Here is a 15,957-nt window from a genome sequence, read left to right on the forward strand (position 1 = left end):
CTCAACACTAATTAGCCTCGAGGCAGAGCAGGGCGGGGTGTGTCGGGGGGAAGCGTATGTGTGGACCAAACAGACATTGCTACACAAATCTCTGATCAGAAGCGCAGGGACACACACCTATGGTGAAGCACCGATAGGGGGACACATCTCAAAGAACCATCGTTACTGCACAAAATGAGTAACTTCCTCTTATGCCCACCCTATACCAACTAGGGTGCCTGGTGTCTGGTTTTCAACAGGAACGCCCAGTCGAAAAGGGACCCTGGCGGTTCCGGTCAGCACTGCTGACCGGGCTGTTTAAAAGTCTGCTCGGTGGCACAGCAGGGCTAAGGCAGGCTCCCTGCAGCTCCCAGAAGCTGCGGCATGTCCCCTCTCTAGCGCCTAGGGGCAGGGGCTGCCTGAGGTAAGCGCTGCCCAGAGCCTGCACTCCTGACCCCCCCACATCCGAACTCCCTGCCCCAGCCCTGATCACCCTCCTGTCCTCTGAACCTCTCGATCCCAGCCAAGAGCACCCTCCTTTACCCCAAATCCCTCATCCCCAGCCCTACCCCCAGCCACAGCCCTCATTCCCCCCGCCACCCCTGCCCCAACCCGGAGCACCCTCCTACACCCCAAACCTCTCATCCCCAGACCCACCCCAGAGCCTGCACCCCCAGCCACAGCCCTCATTCCCCCCCGCCACCCCTGCCCGAACCCGGAGCACCCTCCTACACCCCAAACCTCTCATCCCCAGCCCCACCCCAGAGCCTGCACCCCCAGCCACAGTCCTCACCCCCAGCCCCAGAGCACCTTCTCGCACTCTGAACCCTTCAGCCCCAGCCTGGAACCCCCTCCTGCACCCCAAATCCCTCATCCCCAGCCCCTCACCAGAGCCTGCACCCCCAGCTAGAGCCCTGATCCCCCTCCCCCGCACTCCAACCCTCTGCCCCAGCCTGGAGCCCCCTCCCACACCCTGAACCCCTCATTTCTGCCTCACTGCCTCACCCCGGAACCCCTATGCCCAGCCCAAAGTCTGTACCCCCTCCCACACTGCAACCCCCTGCCTCAGCCCAGAGCCCCCTCCCATACTCTGAACCCCTCGGCTCCACCCTTCAGCCCAAAGCTACTTCCTGCACCCCCAGCCGGAGCCCTCACCCCCCATGCATCCCAACCCACTTTAGACCTCAACCCAGAGCCCCCTCCCATACCCTGAACTCCCCATTTCTGGCCCCACCCCAGAGCCCGCACCCCCAGCTGGAGCTCTCACCACCTCTCGCACGCCAACTCCCTGAGCCAGCCCGGTGAAAATGAGCAAGTGAGCGTGGGAAGAGCAAGCGACAGAGGAAGGGGAGATGGAGTGAGCGGGGGCGGGGCCTCAGAGAAGGTGCAGGGTCTCGGAGAAGGGGTGGGGGAGGGGGGTGTTCAGGTGTGTGTGTGTGTGTAGAAAGTTGGCAACACTAATACCAACATTTTGTGCATGTGCAATTATTGTGTTTTTCAAATTCCATGAGCTATTTTAGTATCTCCCAACAGTCTATTAGTATTGTGCATGCAGAAGTAGGTGATATGAATGAATTTTTACCTCCACAAGTGCATAAGAGATGAGGCAGAGCTTTGAGCATGCATCTTGTGCAAGACATAACAGCCTGGTGCTGAATAGCAAATAGGTTCACAAGATGGAATTTTTTATTTAAAAGAAAACAACAAACCTAGGAAACTTAAAAAAAAAAAAAAAAGGTATTAAGAAATTTAAAGATGCAAAACTAAGGACTCCAAAGTGAGGAAATGGTTAAGGCTGTGCAGGCAATCGTAATGAGGCCCCCTCGTGCACATGTAAGTATGCATCTCTTCTTCTGGAGTTCTGCCTCTTCAGTGCACAAGACAGGATCTTGTTCAATGAACAAGGCAGGGATACAAAGTGAATGAAACGGGTTCTGCAGAGCTCTGCCTTATTTTTGAACAAAGTCTGTTTGCAGTTGCCACTGTGCTTGTCTGGAGTAAATAAGAACTTGTCTGGTGGCACTGAGAGTGGATTTTGGCCCTTAGTGGACAGAAGGCGTGATGTGTATTGGATGAGGCAGAGACTTATAGAGACTCTGGCAGGCCCAGGCTAGGTATCATAATGTACAAAAACCTGCTCGGAAGACTAGATGGTTTCGCAAACTGGGAATGATTTACATGAGATTTGAAGAGAGGGCAGTCTCAGACAACTATTTGTCTATTTATCTAGGTTCTTATGAAGGCTCCCATTTCTGAGTTACTGTTGAAATCATGTGTAGTATGTAACTAAATCAGGTGGATTTTAACACTTCTGTTTTAAGATCTACTGCAAATGCATTCCTACAGCTCTATGAAAAATTTTACTTTTGACCAAATCTGTCTTTAGTTTGCTGTCTTTATTCCCCTTAAGTTACAAAATGTTAGATGAGAATTTGGTTACAATGTGTTTCAGATTCAAGTTTCATGTGGTCTCTTTTATTTTACTAGTATAAGCACTTACCTGAGGGCCCTATCCCGCCAACAACACCCAAATATGCATATGGGCAAGTGGCAATGGAGAAGGTAAATGTTCATTTGTTACCCTGTAGGTGTATCTGTGCATGCATACTTTTTTCTTCGTAAGGAACATTTCTATGAAGTTGGAATGTCCATCTACGGGCACTATATAAAGGAGCAGGGAGGAGAGAATAGAAACTCATAGATAAAAGGCTTCTTAACCCTCTTGAGGAGAGGAGGATATAGGGCATGAGACTAGGAGAAAGGCTTTCTGACTTCTCTTCCTGGCTCAGCCATTTTCTTGCTGTCTGACTTTGAGTAAATCAGTGAACCTCTGCCTCTGTTTCCCCTTCTGTAAAATGGGAGGATGATAATTTTGTTAACCTGTTTGAGATCTGCAGATGAAAAGCGCTATGGAAGTGCTAAGCCATAGGACTAACACTGCTTTGCCAAAATTAGCTGTGTTAAAATCGGGTTTATTCAGTTTGACAAGCATTTTGACTAATAAAATGCAATATTTATAATATACACTGTGCTGTGTGTTAAGTCTCACTAAAATGAGTGATATTTGTATAGCTGTAGTTATCCAGCCTTTGGATAACTCAAAGTTTGGGTAAGCCCTTGGGGTTTATTTCACAGCCTGCTGAAGAGAAAAGTTTAAGGAGAGGCTGCTTTAGCTGCTGGTGGATTGAAAAGAAAGAGAAGGATGGGAAGAGAGGAGGTGCTGTGTGTTGCAAATAAATACTCTATATGCCATAACAGACATTTTTTTTGTTTGGGGGAGTTGGTAAGTTGGATGTAGTAATTCGTAAGTTTGGATGGGGCTCTGTAATTCTTTAGTTTTGGCCAGACAGCATTTTTGATTGATAAGCCTGATCCATTTGGCTATGGCATATGAAGTGTTGCAACATTCAGTACTGATAACAGATAATACAGCACAGCCTGTCTTAAGTCATCCAGCTCAAGTGGTCTGCAGAAGTGAAATTTTTCACAGAAATGACTATCCAGTGAAGGTGAAGCAGAACTGCCCCATCTGTCTAAGCATACTTTAGGGTGGTCCCAGAAGACAAGAGGCTGCCTTATAAGGTTTCTCTGAGCTAGTATATATTCAATAGTGAGTAATATTACACATAGCTATGTGTACATCGTGGCGGGCCGGAGAAGCCCCAGCACCAGCCTCGCCGGCCGGAGCAGCCCCATGACCTGCTGGCTGGCCGGCCAACGCCATGGTGATGTGCATGCCATAGAACTGGTAAATTATAAAATTTTATTGTATGAATAACCCACTTATATCCAGACTACTGTCTTTGAGTAGTCACTCTATTTTTATGTACAAAATAGGCCCAATGGCCTGTGATGGGATGTTAGATGGGGTGGGATCTGAGTTACCCAGGAAAGAATTTTCTGTAGTATCTGGCTGGTGAATCTTGCCCATATGCTCAGGGTTTAGCTGCTCGCCATATTTGGGGTCAGGAAGGAATTTTCCTCCAGGGCAGATTGGAAGAGGCCCTGGAGGTTTTTCACCTTCCTCTGTAGCATGGGGCACGGGTCACTTGCTGGAGGATTCTCTGCTCTTGAAGTCTTTAAACTACGATTTGAGGACTTCAGTAGCACAGATATAGGTGTGAGGTTTTTTGCAGGAGTGGTGGGTGAAATTCTGTGGCCTGCGTTGTGCAGATGGTCAGACTAGATGATCATAATGGTCCCTTCTGACCTAAATATCTATGAATCTATGAAAATCAGTGCTCGCACGTGAATAGATGGTTCAGGTTATCCTATGGCACGTGTAGGAACGTGCATACATAATGTTGATGTTTGTTTTTAATGTTGCATTCTCATCTTTGAATGTGCCTGTGCAAAAGCTTGCTCTTTTCTTATTTTGAAACACCCAGCATTTCATTGTTGTCTTTTTACTGTGAATTTGTATAAAATATATATCAAATTCTACAACATTTGAAGTGCTCTTTTTTGTAGTGGCTTTTCTGCAGCACTACTTGAAAGCAAATACTGACTTTTTGGAAAATATTTGGAATCACCAATGTACAATTTACACTGGGCCCGTGGAGACACTTGTGTAAAATAGACTAAAATTCTGATGCTCTTATTCAAAAAATCCCAAAACACTTGAACCTTTGAGCCTATAGAGGGTATTATGCATATTGTGTGCCTCCTGACTAATACATAGAATCCACAGCAAATGTTGAGAGAGAAACATAGTCTGAAAGAGAGCTCTTATCATCTCAAAAAGAGATCAGAGGGCACCATAGGTATGTTAACCTGCAGTATAGTTGTGCCTATTGGACCGATTCAGAAAGGTACTTAAGCACATGTTTAACTTTAAACTTGTGCATTGTCTTAATAAAGTCAGTAGACTGATTGCATGCTTAAATTTCAACTTGTGCCTAAACATCTTGCTGAATTGGGGCCTTACTGCTTCAAAAATAAATGTGGGTTCAGTTATTTTAAAAGTCCTCTTAGATGATACTTGACAGAGCCAAATTCTGCTCCGAGCTACCTCAGATAATAAATTTGGAGTAATTCATTGGAAGTCAATAGTTACATCAGATTTACAACAGTGTAACTGAGAGCAGAATTTGGACCATATTGTTGTCTTATTTAGCTACTAATTAAATATTGAATTTTATGACCAGTCTAAATCTGCTTTTCCTGCATTGCAGCTAGGCACAGTAGCAGAGCTTCTTGATGACCTGTCACCCTCTGGGCCAATAAGAAGCACTTACCCCTTATCCTTTGTTCAGCTGCAGCAGGTAAGACTTAGAATCATAGGCTATCAGGATTGGAAGGGACCTCAGGAGGTCATCTAGTCCAACCCCCTGCTCAAAGCAGGACCAGTCCCCAATTTTTGCCCCAGATCCCTAAATGGCCCCCTCAAGGATTGAACTCACAACCCTGGGTTTAGCAGGTCAATGCTCAAACCACTGAGCTATCCCTCCCACAATAACTCCTCATGTAACTACTAAGTGATCATTTTCCAAATCTTATTACATGAAATTTAGCCTTGATATCACTGCATTGGGGTGAAAGGTCTTAAACCAAGTCTGAACGTGGTCCTTTAAATCTTGCAGTGTTGTACTTCTTACAATAGTTGTTCCCAAGTTCCTTGGGTTGGAGACCCCTCCGCATTTGTGACGCCATCTGTTCCTGCGGCCACCATATTTTTGGCTTCACTGCTGAATCTCACTCGGGGTTTTTTGGCTCATTTTCTCTCTCCCTCTTTCTGTATTTTTGTTATCTCTACTTTCCATTTTTTATTCATCCTCACTATCTTCCTCCATTTCTCTTGCTCTTTCTCCCCCTTTATAGTCTCTCTGTGAAGCACTCGGTTTCAAAGATCCCTTCCACCTTGTTCCTCCCTGTTTTCTAGATTTTCCCCACTCTTCCTCTCTGTCTGTTCTTTCTTTCTCTCTGATGTATAGTTGATGCATCAAAACATCTGCCAGGGACAATTTTCTTGATAAACAGGGCAGGAGATCTGTGGGGGCGGATGGGAGGAGGGTCACAAGGTTAATGTTTTGTGGGTATCTTATTCATTTTTACTTCCTTTCCTCTTCAGAATGTAGGTAGAAAAAATTCTGAGAGTAGTCACCCAGAACTCATCAGAGTGCACTCATCCCATTCACCAGGGGGCCTCTACACCACTGGCTGATTTAGAAAAATACCCCTTGAAAAAGCATCTTGCTCCAATCTTCCTCTTCTTGCCATGGCTTCCTCCTCCTCCTCTCCCCACATCTTTTGCCCCTTCTCCCCGACTTCTTTTCTGTTCCCCTCCTGGCTGCTCAGTGGCCCCACCTTTCCGCTGCATGCGTCTGGCTCCCAGATCACCCCTTCTGCTGAGCTATGTACAGATTAGGAGCCAGTTACCTGCAGCTGAAAGAAGCAACCACTAGGAAACGTGTGGTGGGCGGGACTGTTGAGCAGCTACCTGCCCCATAGTCCCAGGACACTGGATGGGATGGGTTCAAAACCCAATTCTGAACGTTAGCTGGGCTGGGTTCAAAACCCAGATCTGCCCTGGCCAAGCTACAACTACTGGCCAGTAAGCTGGATGTCTTTCCTTCTCTGCCTCTACCTGCACATACCAGAGGGATCCAGCCAGGAGAGAGAGGCTCAGGAGCTGTCCTGCTACTTGTGTGCTTCTGTGGGAGCAGAGAGCAGGCACTCTAGTCAGCTGCTGAAAGACCCTATGAAAAGAAACCAGGCAGGCGGTTTAAAAGGAGCCCCTGACCAATCAGCTCCCTGGTTTCAGCATCCCCGCTCATGGGGTGATGTTTCAAATAGTTCACCCTCCATGCATTGCTTCTCTTCTCCACACTCTGCTGGACTTTACAGCTGTTACACCCTGTCACCTGCCTTGGTCTCATGGGAACCTCAGAGACACGTCAGGAAAAGGGGCGGCCCAGAATGGTCACAGCCTCCTCTGTTTTGTTTTTTCCTGCCATCTGTGCTGCTGGTTGAATGCATTGGTGGTCACATGTGGCTGGCTCGAACTGCCATGCTCCCACCTCTTCTTGCCCCAGAGGCTGGGAACCAAGTTAAAATCCAATTCATGTCAGACAGTGGTGTTATGTTAATGCTACTGGGGAAAAACCGAATGGTTTCAATGTGTTTGTTTCATTTCTTACAGGAACAAATCCAGCAGCTCTGATTTTATTGTCCCCTGATGGCAATATGTCACATGAGAATATTCCTAATTGTTCCAGTAACATAGCAGCTGGTTCTCCTATACAGGCAGTACCGGCATCAGTTTTTGGCTATAGGGTGCAGTTTTTTAGCTTGTTATCTAAGCTTCAGTTGCAACGTTTTTTCCAGTTGTCATTTTTATCAATTTTCAGTGAACTAATCAATGGATTCAGTTCATGACCCTTTACTCTTATTGAGGTGCAGAGGAGGAGAAATCTTAACTAAGATCTTCATCTTTAAGGTCATGTAAAGATATGTAGGAAACTTTACGAAATTTACATTGAGTATTAAAAATTGAAATCACTTGACAAGGTATTAACTAGGACATCTGAAACCTTTTGTGATTATCGCTCCAGACAGGGTATGAAAATTGAAATTACTCTTCCAGTGTGTAGGCCGAAATTCTGGTTATTGGTTTCCATTGTGTGACCTCAAGTGTAGCCTCAATGACTTGGTTCTCTGATTTTTTTCTTCCAGTATTTTGGGTTTGTGCTGTACAGGACTACCCTGCCAAAAAATTGTAGTGAGCCAACACCACTCTTTTCACCTTTAAACGGAGTCCACGACCGTGCTTATGTCTCTGTAGATGGGGTAAATATTGACCTTACAACTACCGATATCCATGTCTGTCACTTGCCTTCTTTGGGTAACTATGATTAATAATTGTATTGTGTACTTTGTGGCTTTTTTCCCCATGTACACAAATACAGTTTAGTTTATTTAATTTAATATGAAATGTAAAGAGAAAGAAAGGGATCATACAGTTGGTACATTCTACACTTTAGTAAAGTTTTTAAAACATTCAAATCTGTGCACACCATTTCTATGGTCTACTTGAAAGTCTTATAATTCGTATCAAGACAATTGAAAATTGGTCTAGGGTCTTCATACAAGTAGAAAAAAAAATCTGTAAGCTGGGTTTGCTTCCTACTGGTTTGATACAAATTAGAAGTTGACTGTATTTGATCAGCTCCTGCAGGTTGTTTCAATTGATTATTGCAGGAAACTTGAGTCTACATCTTTGCTTGTGACATTGGGTTATTGACCACAAATTTAAATTTTTTTTTACAGGATGTAGATTCCTCCCCCGCTTTCCTTCTTGAACTGTGTACAGCACAGCTTCGTTCCTGCTCAATAAGGAGAAAAATCAATTTATGGACTGTCAAAGCGCAGCTTTCATTCTTTATTCCGGCATATTGCTTTAATGAACTTTGTTTTCTATATAATACATCAAGGATGTATTGTATAGTAAGCAGTAGAGTCTCTATTGGCAAAACCAAATTATTGTTTGGTTTTCTATTCAGAATCTTAGTGTTTTTACAAAAAAAATGCATCAGAGCTTAATCTGAGAATGAGTCATATTTCACCTATAAAGCGTGCAAACTGTTTTCAGTCATCTGAACAGACCTTGACAACTTGAGTTTTTTAGGAATGAGAAGCCTTGCAGAGCTTTGAAATTTAAAAACCAATAGAATTAGTGAACGAAGTGTACCACACTTTTGAGGAAACTGATAATTTTCCATTATTTGAATAACTGAAACACTACTTAGCTGAATATCTTACTGATCAACTTAAATGATAGTTGAAGGGGTTGAGGTGAGCAGGGCAGCAGGGGGATATTTTCCTCTGTATAAGCCAGTAAGTCTCAAAAATGAGTAATCCAGTTTTGTCCTCTGTTTGAGCCTTACATTATTTTCTCCTTTTGGTGTTATGCTTACAGGTTCCTCAGGGAGTCCTTGAACGAGGCAAATCATACATGATAAATATAACCGGGAAGGCTGGAGCAAATCTGGATGTGTTGGTAGAAAACATGGGTCGAGTAAACTATGGTAGATACAACAATGACTTTAAGGTAAATTTAGTCACTAATGATTAGACAATGGAACTTGTCAAAGCACACCAGAGATCAGCTTTTCTTCTATTGGTAAAAGAAAATCTTAATGCAATAGTAAGAGCAAAGGGTTCGGGAATATGCTGGTGCAACTCTACCTAACTCAAAATACAACTAATACTTTTCTTATGAGTCCTGCTCTCATTGAGGTCAAAGTGGCATTAAAAGCAGACAGACACCCTTTAACTTTTGGTGGTTTTATATCACCCACAGGTCTCTCAAGAGGTGTTGAGTCTTCTAATGTATCATCTAAGGATGCATGAACCAGTTCAAATGAATTAAAAACAGCTGAAACATCATCTAGAACTGAAGCTCACTGGAGCAGCTTGATTTTAACGCTGTTTTCTAGTCTCCACGGTTGCAGAGAAAAGCTTGAAAATGTGACCCAAGTGTATCCTAAAGGCTCAAAACCCAGAAAGCAAATAAAAATGAGGGGTTCCTTTAGGGGTTTTTTGTTTTGTTTTTGCTTTTTTAAAGCTAATCCTTAATTTTGGGGGACCTGACACATGCGTTTTGAACACTTGGGGTTGGCAATACTGGTGACTACTGTAGTTCAGCCAAGTTTTTATTTCTCTTATCTGTTTTGTACTCAGGACAGTTGGAGATAAATAACTGTAATGAGATGAGATTATTGATTTTGTTAACACATTTAATTTCTTTGCAGGGTCTAGTGTCAAATTTATCTCTTGGCCAAGTTACACTCGTTCATTGGGAGATCTACCCACTAGACATAGACAGTGTGGTGGGCCAAGGCTTAAACGGCAAAGGTGGTGAATCAAAAATGTCTGGTGGTAATCCCTCAAGCTATGCAGCTCCTGCTTTTTACACTGGCAGATTTTCTATTCCCAGTGGAATACCTGATTTACCTCAAGACACCTATATCAAGTTTCCTGGCTGGACAAAGGTAGGTTTCTTTTTCTAAGATGTTTACCAAAAAACCTGAATCTGATTCTAAAGTCACCTTAAAATTGCTATTAAAGGTCAAGAACAGTCCTTTATTAGGGGTGGAGGACTATATAACAACCGTGTGGTCGTTTTGAAGGGTCACTCACATATATCAAATGATATTCAGAGATGTTGAGATCTTATAAGTGACTAGTCAAGATTTTAACTAAATCTTGAATAAATCTGGGGATAGGAAACTAAGATGAGGGAAGCTCATATTAAGTAGTCATTCAGTGACGTTGGCTAGGCAAATGGTGTGCCACGTAAGTATGCAGCTATTATAGATATAGTGAGTAGGACACAAAGATATGTTTGGTCAGGCCTGTTTAGAATACGGCATTCAGTTTTTGTCTTTTTTTCTTGCGGGAATGGAGAGAGAGCTGCCCTCTGGAGAAGGGAAGTGAATACAGGCTTTTTAAAGGCTGCTTGTTCTGGAGAAAGTGTGGTACTGGAAGTTGGCCTTTTGGGGAAGAGTGGAGTCAGGCTGGCTGAGCAGAAGTAATAAAGGACATAATTGATGAAGTGGTGCTAGGAAAACTCTTCATGCCGAAGAGTGGAGAAAATTAGCCAGTGTCTTTGTATGGAGAGTTTAGCTTTTTAAAAAAAATTAAAAATTGCTCATTAACAAAGGACACAATTCTGATGGAGTCAGAAGATGAGACTTGCTAGCTCAGAGGAAGGGTCCCAGCAGGAACAGTCATGACCTAACTTGTAACAAGGTTGCCTAAATGATTCTAAAACCTGTCGTCCCACCCACAGTACCCACAAAAAAATCCCGTTGGAATGCAAAAATCCCTAATTGTGTGTCACAACTGGACATTGGCATGGCTTCAAGTTCTGAGCCACATTGCTCCCCCTTCCATCAGGTTGGTGATTGCAGCTGGTAAGCTGCTTTATAAGATAGGTGCTGATCCCTTGTTCAATGATCTTTTAGCCCACCACCTACACATCTTTCAATGACCTTTTAGCCCACCACCTACCACTGTGGTTGAGGCTGCCACGCCAAGATGTGACAGCAGAATCCCTGTGGTGGGAAGACTGGTGCTTAACACCAACCAGTTCCTCGTCACAGACCCTACTGCTCGCCTGCCCGGCTTCCACCTGCCAGTCGTCAGGCCCTTCTTATCTGATTCCTGACTGGGCAAAGCCTCTGTGCAGCCAGCAGCACCACTGGGGTCTTCGAGACAGTCCAAGCTGTGGCACAGGTTGAACAATGATACACGTTGTCGAGGAGCGGCCACTAACCAAATTCAGCGGTGGGCTCCGAGAGCTGCACTTGGCCACTAAGAATGCTAATGCTTGGCTCGGTGAGTACACAAAGGCTAAATAAATAAATTGGCATGGTTAAATCTGAATGGGTGGGATTTCCAACAGCTCTCACTGCTGGCTTCTCTCTGCTTCCATTGAAGCCAATAGTAGAATTTACATTGACTTCAAGGAGTGCGAGAGGCCAGTGTTAAGTGTTTATGGAAATTGCACCCATAGCATAGCTGGGCCCTTTGGTTTTGATTACAAGCCCCAATTTCTATAGGGATTTAGAACTCCATTTTAAATCCCCATCTAGCTGAGATTGTATGTGAGCTGGTGGCATGCAGCAGTTATCTATCTTCTCAAGGAAATCACTTGGATTGGTTTAGCATCCTCCCCCAACAATTATTTCCCCCTTCTCCCCCATAGTTCAATTTTATGTCCCCCTCCCTGACTGAGCAGGCCCCTCACTTTAAAAATGGACTCTGCAGATAGTGAGGCTTTCTCTGTACCTAGGAACAGCAGTTCAGTGATCCCAGGACATATGAATGGCCCAGTGTGCCTGCTCCAAGGTTTGGCCCTTCCTGGCCTGCACAGTTGGTTTGGGTTGTTTTGTACCGATTTGTTCGATGTGATATTTAGACTATCCAAGTAGCTGCATCAGACCCAACTCCCTAGTATGGATGCACCTGTAGCTGTATAAAGATGCCTTATACCAGTACATCTGATTCCCCTTCCCATATGGGAATAAGCTATACTGGTATAATCACCTTTATACCACTATAACTGCATCCATGCTAGAGGGGTTGTACCACCTTAGAGGTCTGCCCAGACCTAATTTTCAAGCCTGACCTGGACTTGAACCCAGCCTGAGCACAGCCAAGCCAAACCTGATCCAAAAGGGTTAAGTCATTTTCAGGCCCGACCCACACCCAACTCTCACTCCATCCCACTCCCGAATCTGTTTCAGTGCTGTCGTGTGGGCTTGGTGGGTCATCCCGGGCCTGCAGTCTGTTGCCAGCCACCTCCTGCCCTTAGGGTTGGTGCAGCAGCAGCTGCGTGAGCTGCTCCTGCCGGCCGCCACCTGACTGTGTGCTGTGGAGTGAGTGTGACAAGGAGTTGCAGCACCTCTTACCTGGCAGCACACAGAGCAGTGAGGTGGCAGGAGCAGGGCATGCAGCTGCCACCGTGCCAACCCTGCAGGCAGGAGGAAGTGATCAGAGCTGACCCGAGCCTGAGAGTGTGGGCTGGTTTCCAACCCAACCCGAACCCCACACTTGTAGTTGGGTCCTGTTGGGTTGCAAGGCTCTGTATCACTTTACCTATATTGGTATAGTTAAAGCAGTACAATTTTGTGTGCAGACAAGCCCAGAATTTCTCCCTAGCTGAGGGGAATGAGTCCTGGGGATGGCAGTCAACTGACCAGCCAAAGTACATAAGGAGAGCCAATAGCCCACTTTGAGAGTGGAGGTGGGGAGAAAGCATGTGCAGGGTGAAGGTTCCCCCTAACTCCCAGGCAGAGGGCCTGGGGAGCGAGAGTGCTGGGAGCAGAAGCCTGCTGGGAGAAGACTCAGCTGAGAGACCCTGGGAAGGGGGTTTATATAGAGGGGAAGCTAGAGGAAGGCTTATGGAGGAATATGGCCTGGGGAAAACTGAAGGACAAGGCTAGAGCTTGAGTGACTAAAGGCAAATAACCCAATTATAAGATGGAACCTGTAGGAGAGGGTGGGCATTAGTCCCCTTCTGTGCTGCTACTATGGGATGTGGGAAGATTAATTAGAGGCAGGAAGCTGAGCCTGGTGGAAGGGCTGAAGATTGCCTAAGACCCTCGGGGAGAACTGCTGTGACCTGGAAGAGTGTAGGGCAGAAGACTGTGAGTTGCCACTGGACTTTGTTTTTGATGCTCCGGAAGTGGTGAACTCTGACTTAGCCAGAGAGCGAAGTCACCTCAATGCTGCAATGCAGTAAAGACTCCTGCATGCAAGCACTGCAGCAGCCTACAGGTTTCTGAGAGGGGAAACTGGAGCAGTGGAGATGCCTAATGCTGAACTGGTTAAGCCCCAGCTATCTTGGGATTCAGCCATAGCAACCTGTGTAGCTGCACCAGCACAAGCCCTAATTGTAGTCAAGAAAAACAGTGATTTGCATGGATTGAGGGTTACACAGGCAACTGGTGCAAGTCATGGCTCTCCTTGGCAACACTTGGGGTTTGCACGGATGCAGGTATACCAGTTGCTGATTTGGAGCTAATCTCGCACCTAGAGGAGGGCATGTAGGGTGATATGTTTTCAAAGAAGGAAGCAGAATGACCACAATGATGCGTCTTTATAAAAGAAAATGTGGATCTTCATTTTTCACTCTTCAAAGTTCAGGCCATTCACAGGTTCCAGATCTTTTGTTTATCCCACAAATGGAAACATAGGCCAATTGCTAAATTCTGATTTGGATTCTAAAACCTACTAACTCTCAAATTTTGGATGAACTTAGATCCAGGGTTTTTGTTTGGAACAGAACCATTTAAAAGTGCCGAAACCTAATGCTTCTTAGGTAGTTTCCACAACCTTTCTGTCTTTGCCATTGAATGACATGAATGTGATTTGAGAGATTCCTGCAAATTCAGTAGAATTAGCATCATGGCCAAAGATTCCACATACCCACCCTTTACAATGTCATGGTTCACTATATATGCATAACCGTGAATTTGTTAATGAAGGACTGTAAGGATTTTTTGACATTTTTATCAAGTCCACAGGAGCCTTCAGAATAATACAGTATTGGTAGAAGTTGAAAATAGTTTTCTGCTATGAAATTTTTGTATACTTCAGAGCCATTATTGGGCAATCTTAGTCTGAATGAATAAAATTTTAAAACTTCATTGAAAACAAGTAGCAATTGTTCATCGTGAGTGAGATTTTGAAATCGCTATGAAAATAAGACAAAATAAAAGTACCTCCCTCCAAATGAGTGATAGTTGCAACTCTGTGCTATATCAGTGTACTGTGCATGGTCAATCATCATTACACTGGCAGTCTTTTTCTTTCATACAGTACTCTTGAGAATTTTTTTTTTTAAATGTGTAAGACTAACATTAAGAAACGGATTGCAATAACTGTATTAGTGGCCAAAAGAGTTATTTTGAGAAAATGGCGCTCTGCAATTCCTCAGTCGTACACAGACTGGCTTAGTGAGTTCTCTATTACTGCATTCATGGAAAAGATGACTCTGTCTAATAGAAATGCTTGGAAAAAATATGAGGCTGTCTGGTTACTCATGAAACTATTGCATATTTGTGCAGTTTAGTATATATTAGTCCTCAATACTCATAGGTTATGTTCTCACTTATTTATCTATTTAGTCACTTTAATAATTGATGCCCTGCATGATCTCTACAGGTTGTTTTTGTTTTTGTTTTGTTTTGTTTTTTCCCATGTTTTAGAAATAATGTTGTATTTTGTTCTTTATATGCTTGTGCTTGTATTTATATATGTTTTGTTTCATTATGTTTTAATATTTTATATAAAAACAATAAAGATAAAGTTTAAAAAAAGTCTAAGACTGTCAATCTAGCACTGTCAGTGGTATTGAATTTACTCCTAAAAAATTGCACAGGCTTTAATTGACCGAGTGCAAAGTTAAGTTGTTGCTGTGTTGTAGCATATCAAGGGTGCTGTATCTTGTTTAAAAAACAACTACAGTGGTTTAGAGACTCCTGTCTGTTGCAGAACTTAATGGTATGGTCTAAAAAAGGGTTTTCAGAGTTGAGATAGTTCACAACTCAGCAGAAGTTTCTAGTTCAATATCTAGTCATATAAAGGAAGTTTTCTGTTTCTAATTGCTGGTTCTTCCGTTTTTATTTTGTATAACATATTATTTAGTCTATATGGATGTTATAAATTAGTAGATTTGGGGGCATATATGGACATATGATTTCATAACCATGCTGCATAATCTGTAAACTTAAGAACAGCTCCTTGCAAATTAACCTTTGAGCTCATATTTTCCAAGAAATTGTATGAAGTAAACAGTCAGACTTGAAGATCAGAAGGGATCATTATGATCATCTCATCTGACCTTCTGTATAGGTCTTAGAATTTCCCCCACTAAGTCCTGCATCAACCCACAAGTTCTCATTGAGCTAGAGCATATTTTACATTACAGTAATGAATTCATCCTGTGTGTGGAACAGTGACTTATAGCAATTCTCATGCCCTCTTTCACTCTAAAACGATCACAGAAGTAAAGCACTGAGGCAGAATATTTTCTTTCTCCCTGCAGACCGCAAAAACAAGCCACAGAATGAGATTAATTTGATAAAAAAAATGTTTGGGGTTAAAGTTTATTAACACCTTGAGCAAGATAGGATCTTAGGCCACAGAAGCAAATGGAAAGTTGCACTCACCCTCATTTGCGAATTTACCGGCTTTTTGAGAAAAATTATGAATTTGACATAAATTGATTTATAAAGATTTTAAATGAATTTACAGAAACACAACTGCAGTATAACCTTTTTCTTTTTAATATTCTACTAATGATCAATGTTTGAGAGAATTTGCCTTTCATTTTTCATTGCAATTTCACCTACCCTAAGTTTTTCGGAAGCCACCAACGATGCTGTTAAAGTCCTACCTTCCCAATGCCTTATAGAAACCCTTTTATTTAGTCATCATTCTTCCTTTGTGCCGTGCATCTTATATTTT

General features: G+C 43.5%; 1 protein-coding gene across 2 annotated transcripts in view; it reads left to right on the forward strand.

Moving 5' to 3' along the window:
- Nucleotides 1–15,957, forward strand: part of GLB1 (galactosidase beta 1) — a 72,369-nt gene that overhangs the window by 45,498 nt on the left and 10,914 nt on the right. For both annotated transcript variants that reach the window (XM_073333087.1, XM_073333089.1), the window contains 5 exons: nt 2,467–2,541; nt 5,154–5,243; nt 7,654–7,767; nt 8,897–9,028; nt 9,732–9,971. In XM_073333087.1, the coding sequence (XP_073189188.1) occupies nt 2,467–2,541; nt 5,154–5,243; nt 7,654–7,767; nt 8,897–9,028; nt 9,732–9,971 (651 nt within the window). The remainder of the gene's footprint in view (nt 1–2,466; nt 2,542–5,153; nt 5,244–7,653; nt 7,768–8,896; nt 9,029–9,731; nt 9,972–15,957) is intronic.

Source organism: Lepidochelys kempii, chromosome 2 (genome assembly GCF_965140285.1).
Source record: "Lepidochelys kempii isolate rLepKem1 chromosome 2, rLepKem1.hap1, whole genome shotgun sequence".
In the NCBI taxonomy this organism is placed as follows: domain Eukaryota; kingdom Metazoa; phylum Chordata; order Testudines; family Cheloniidae; genus Lepidochelys; species Lepidochelys kempii.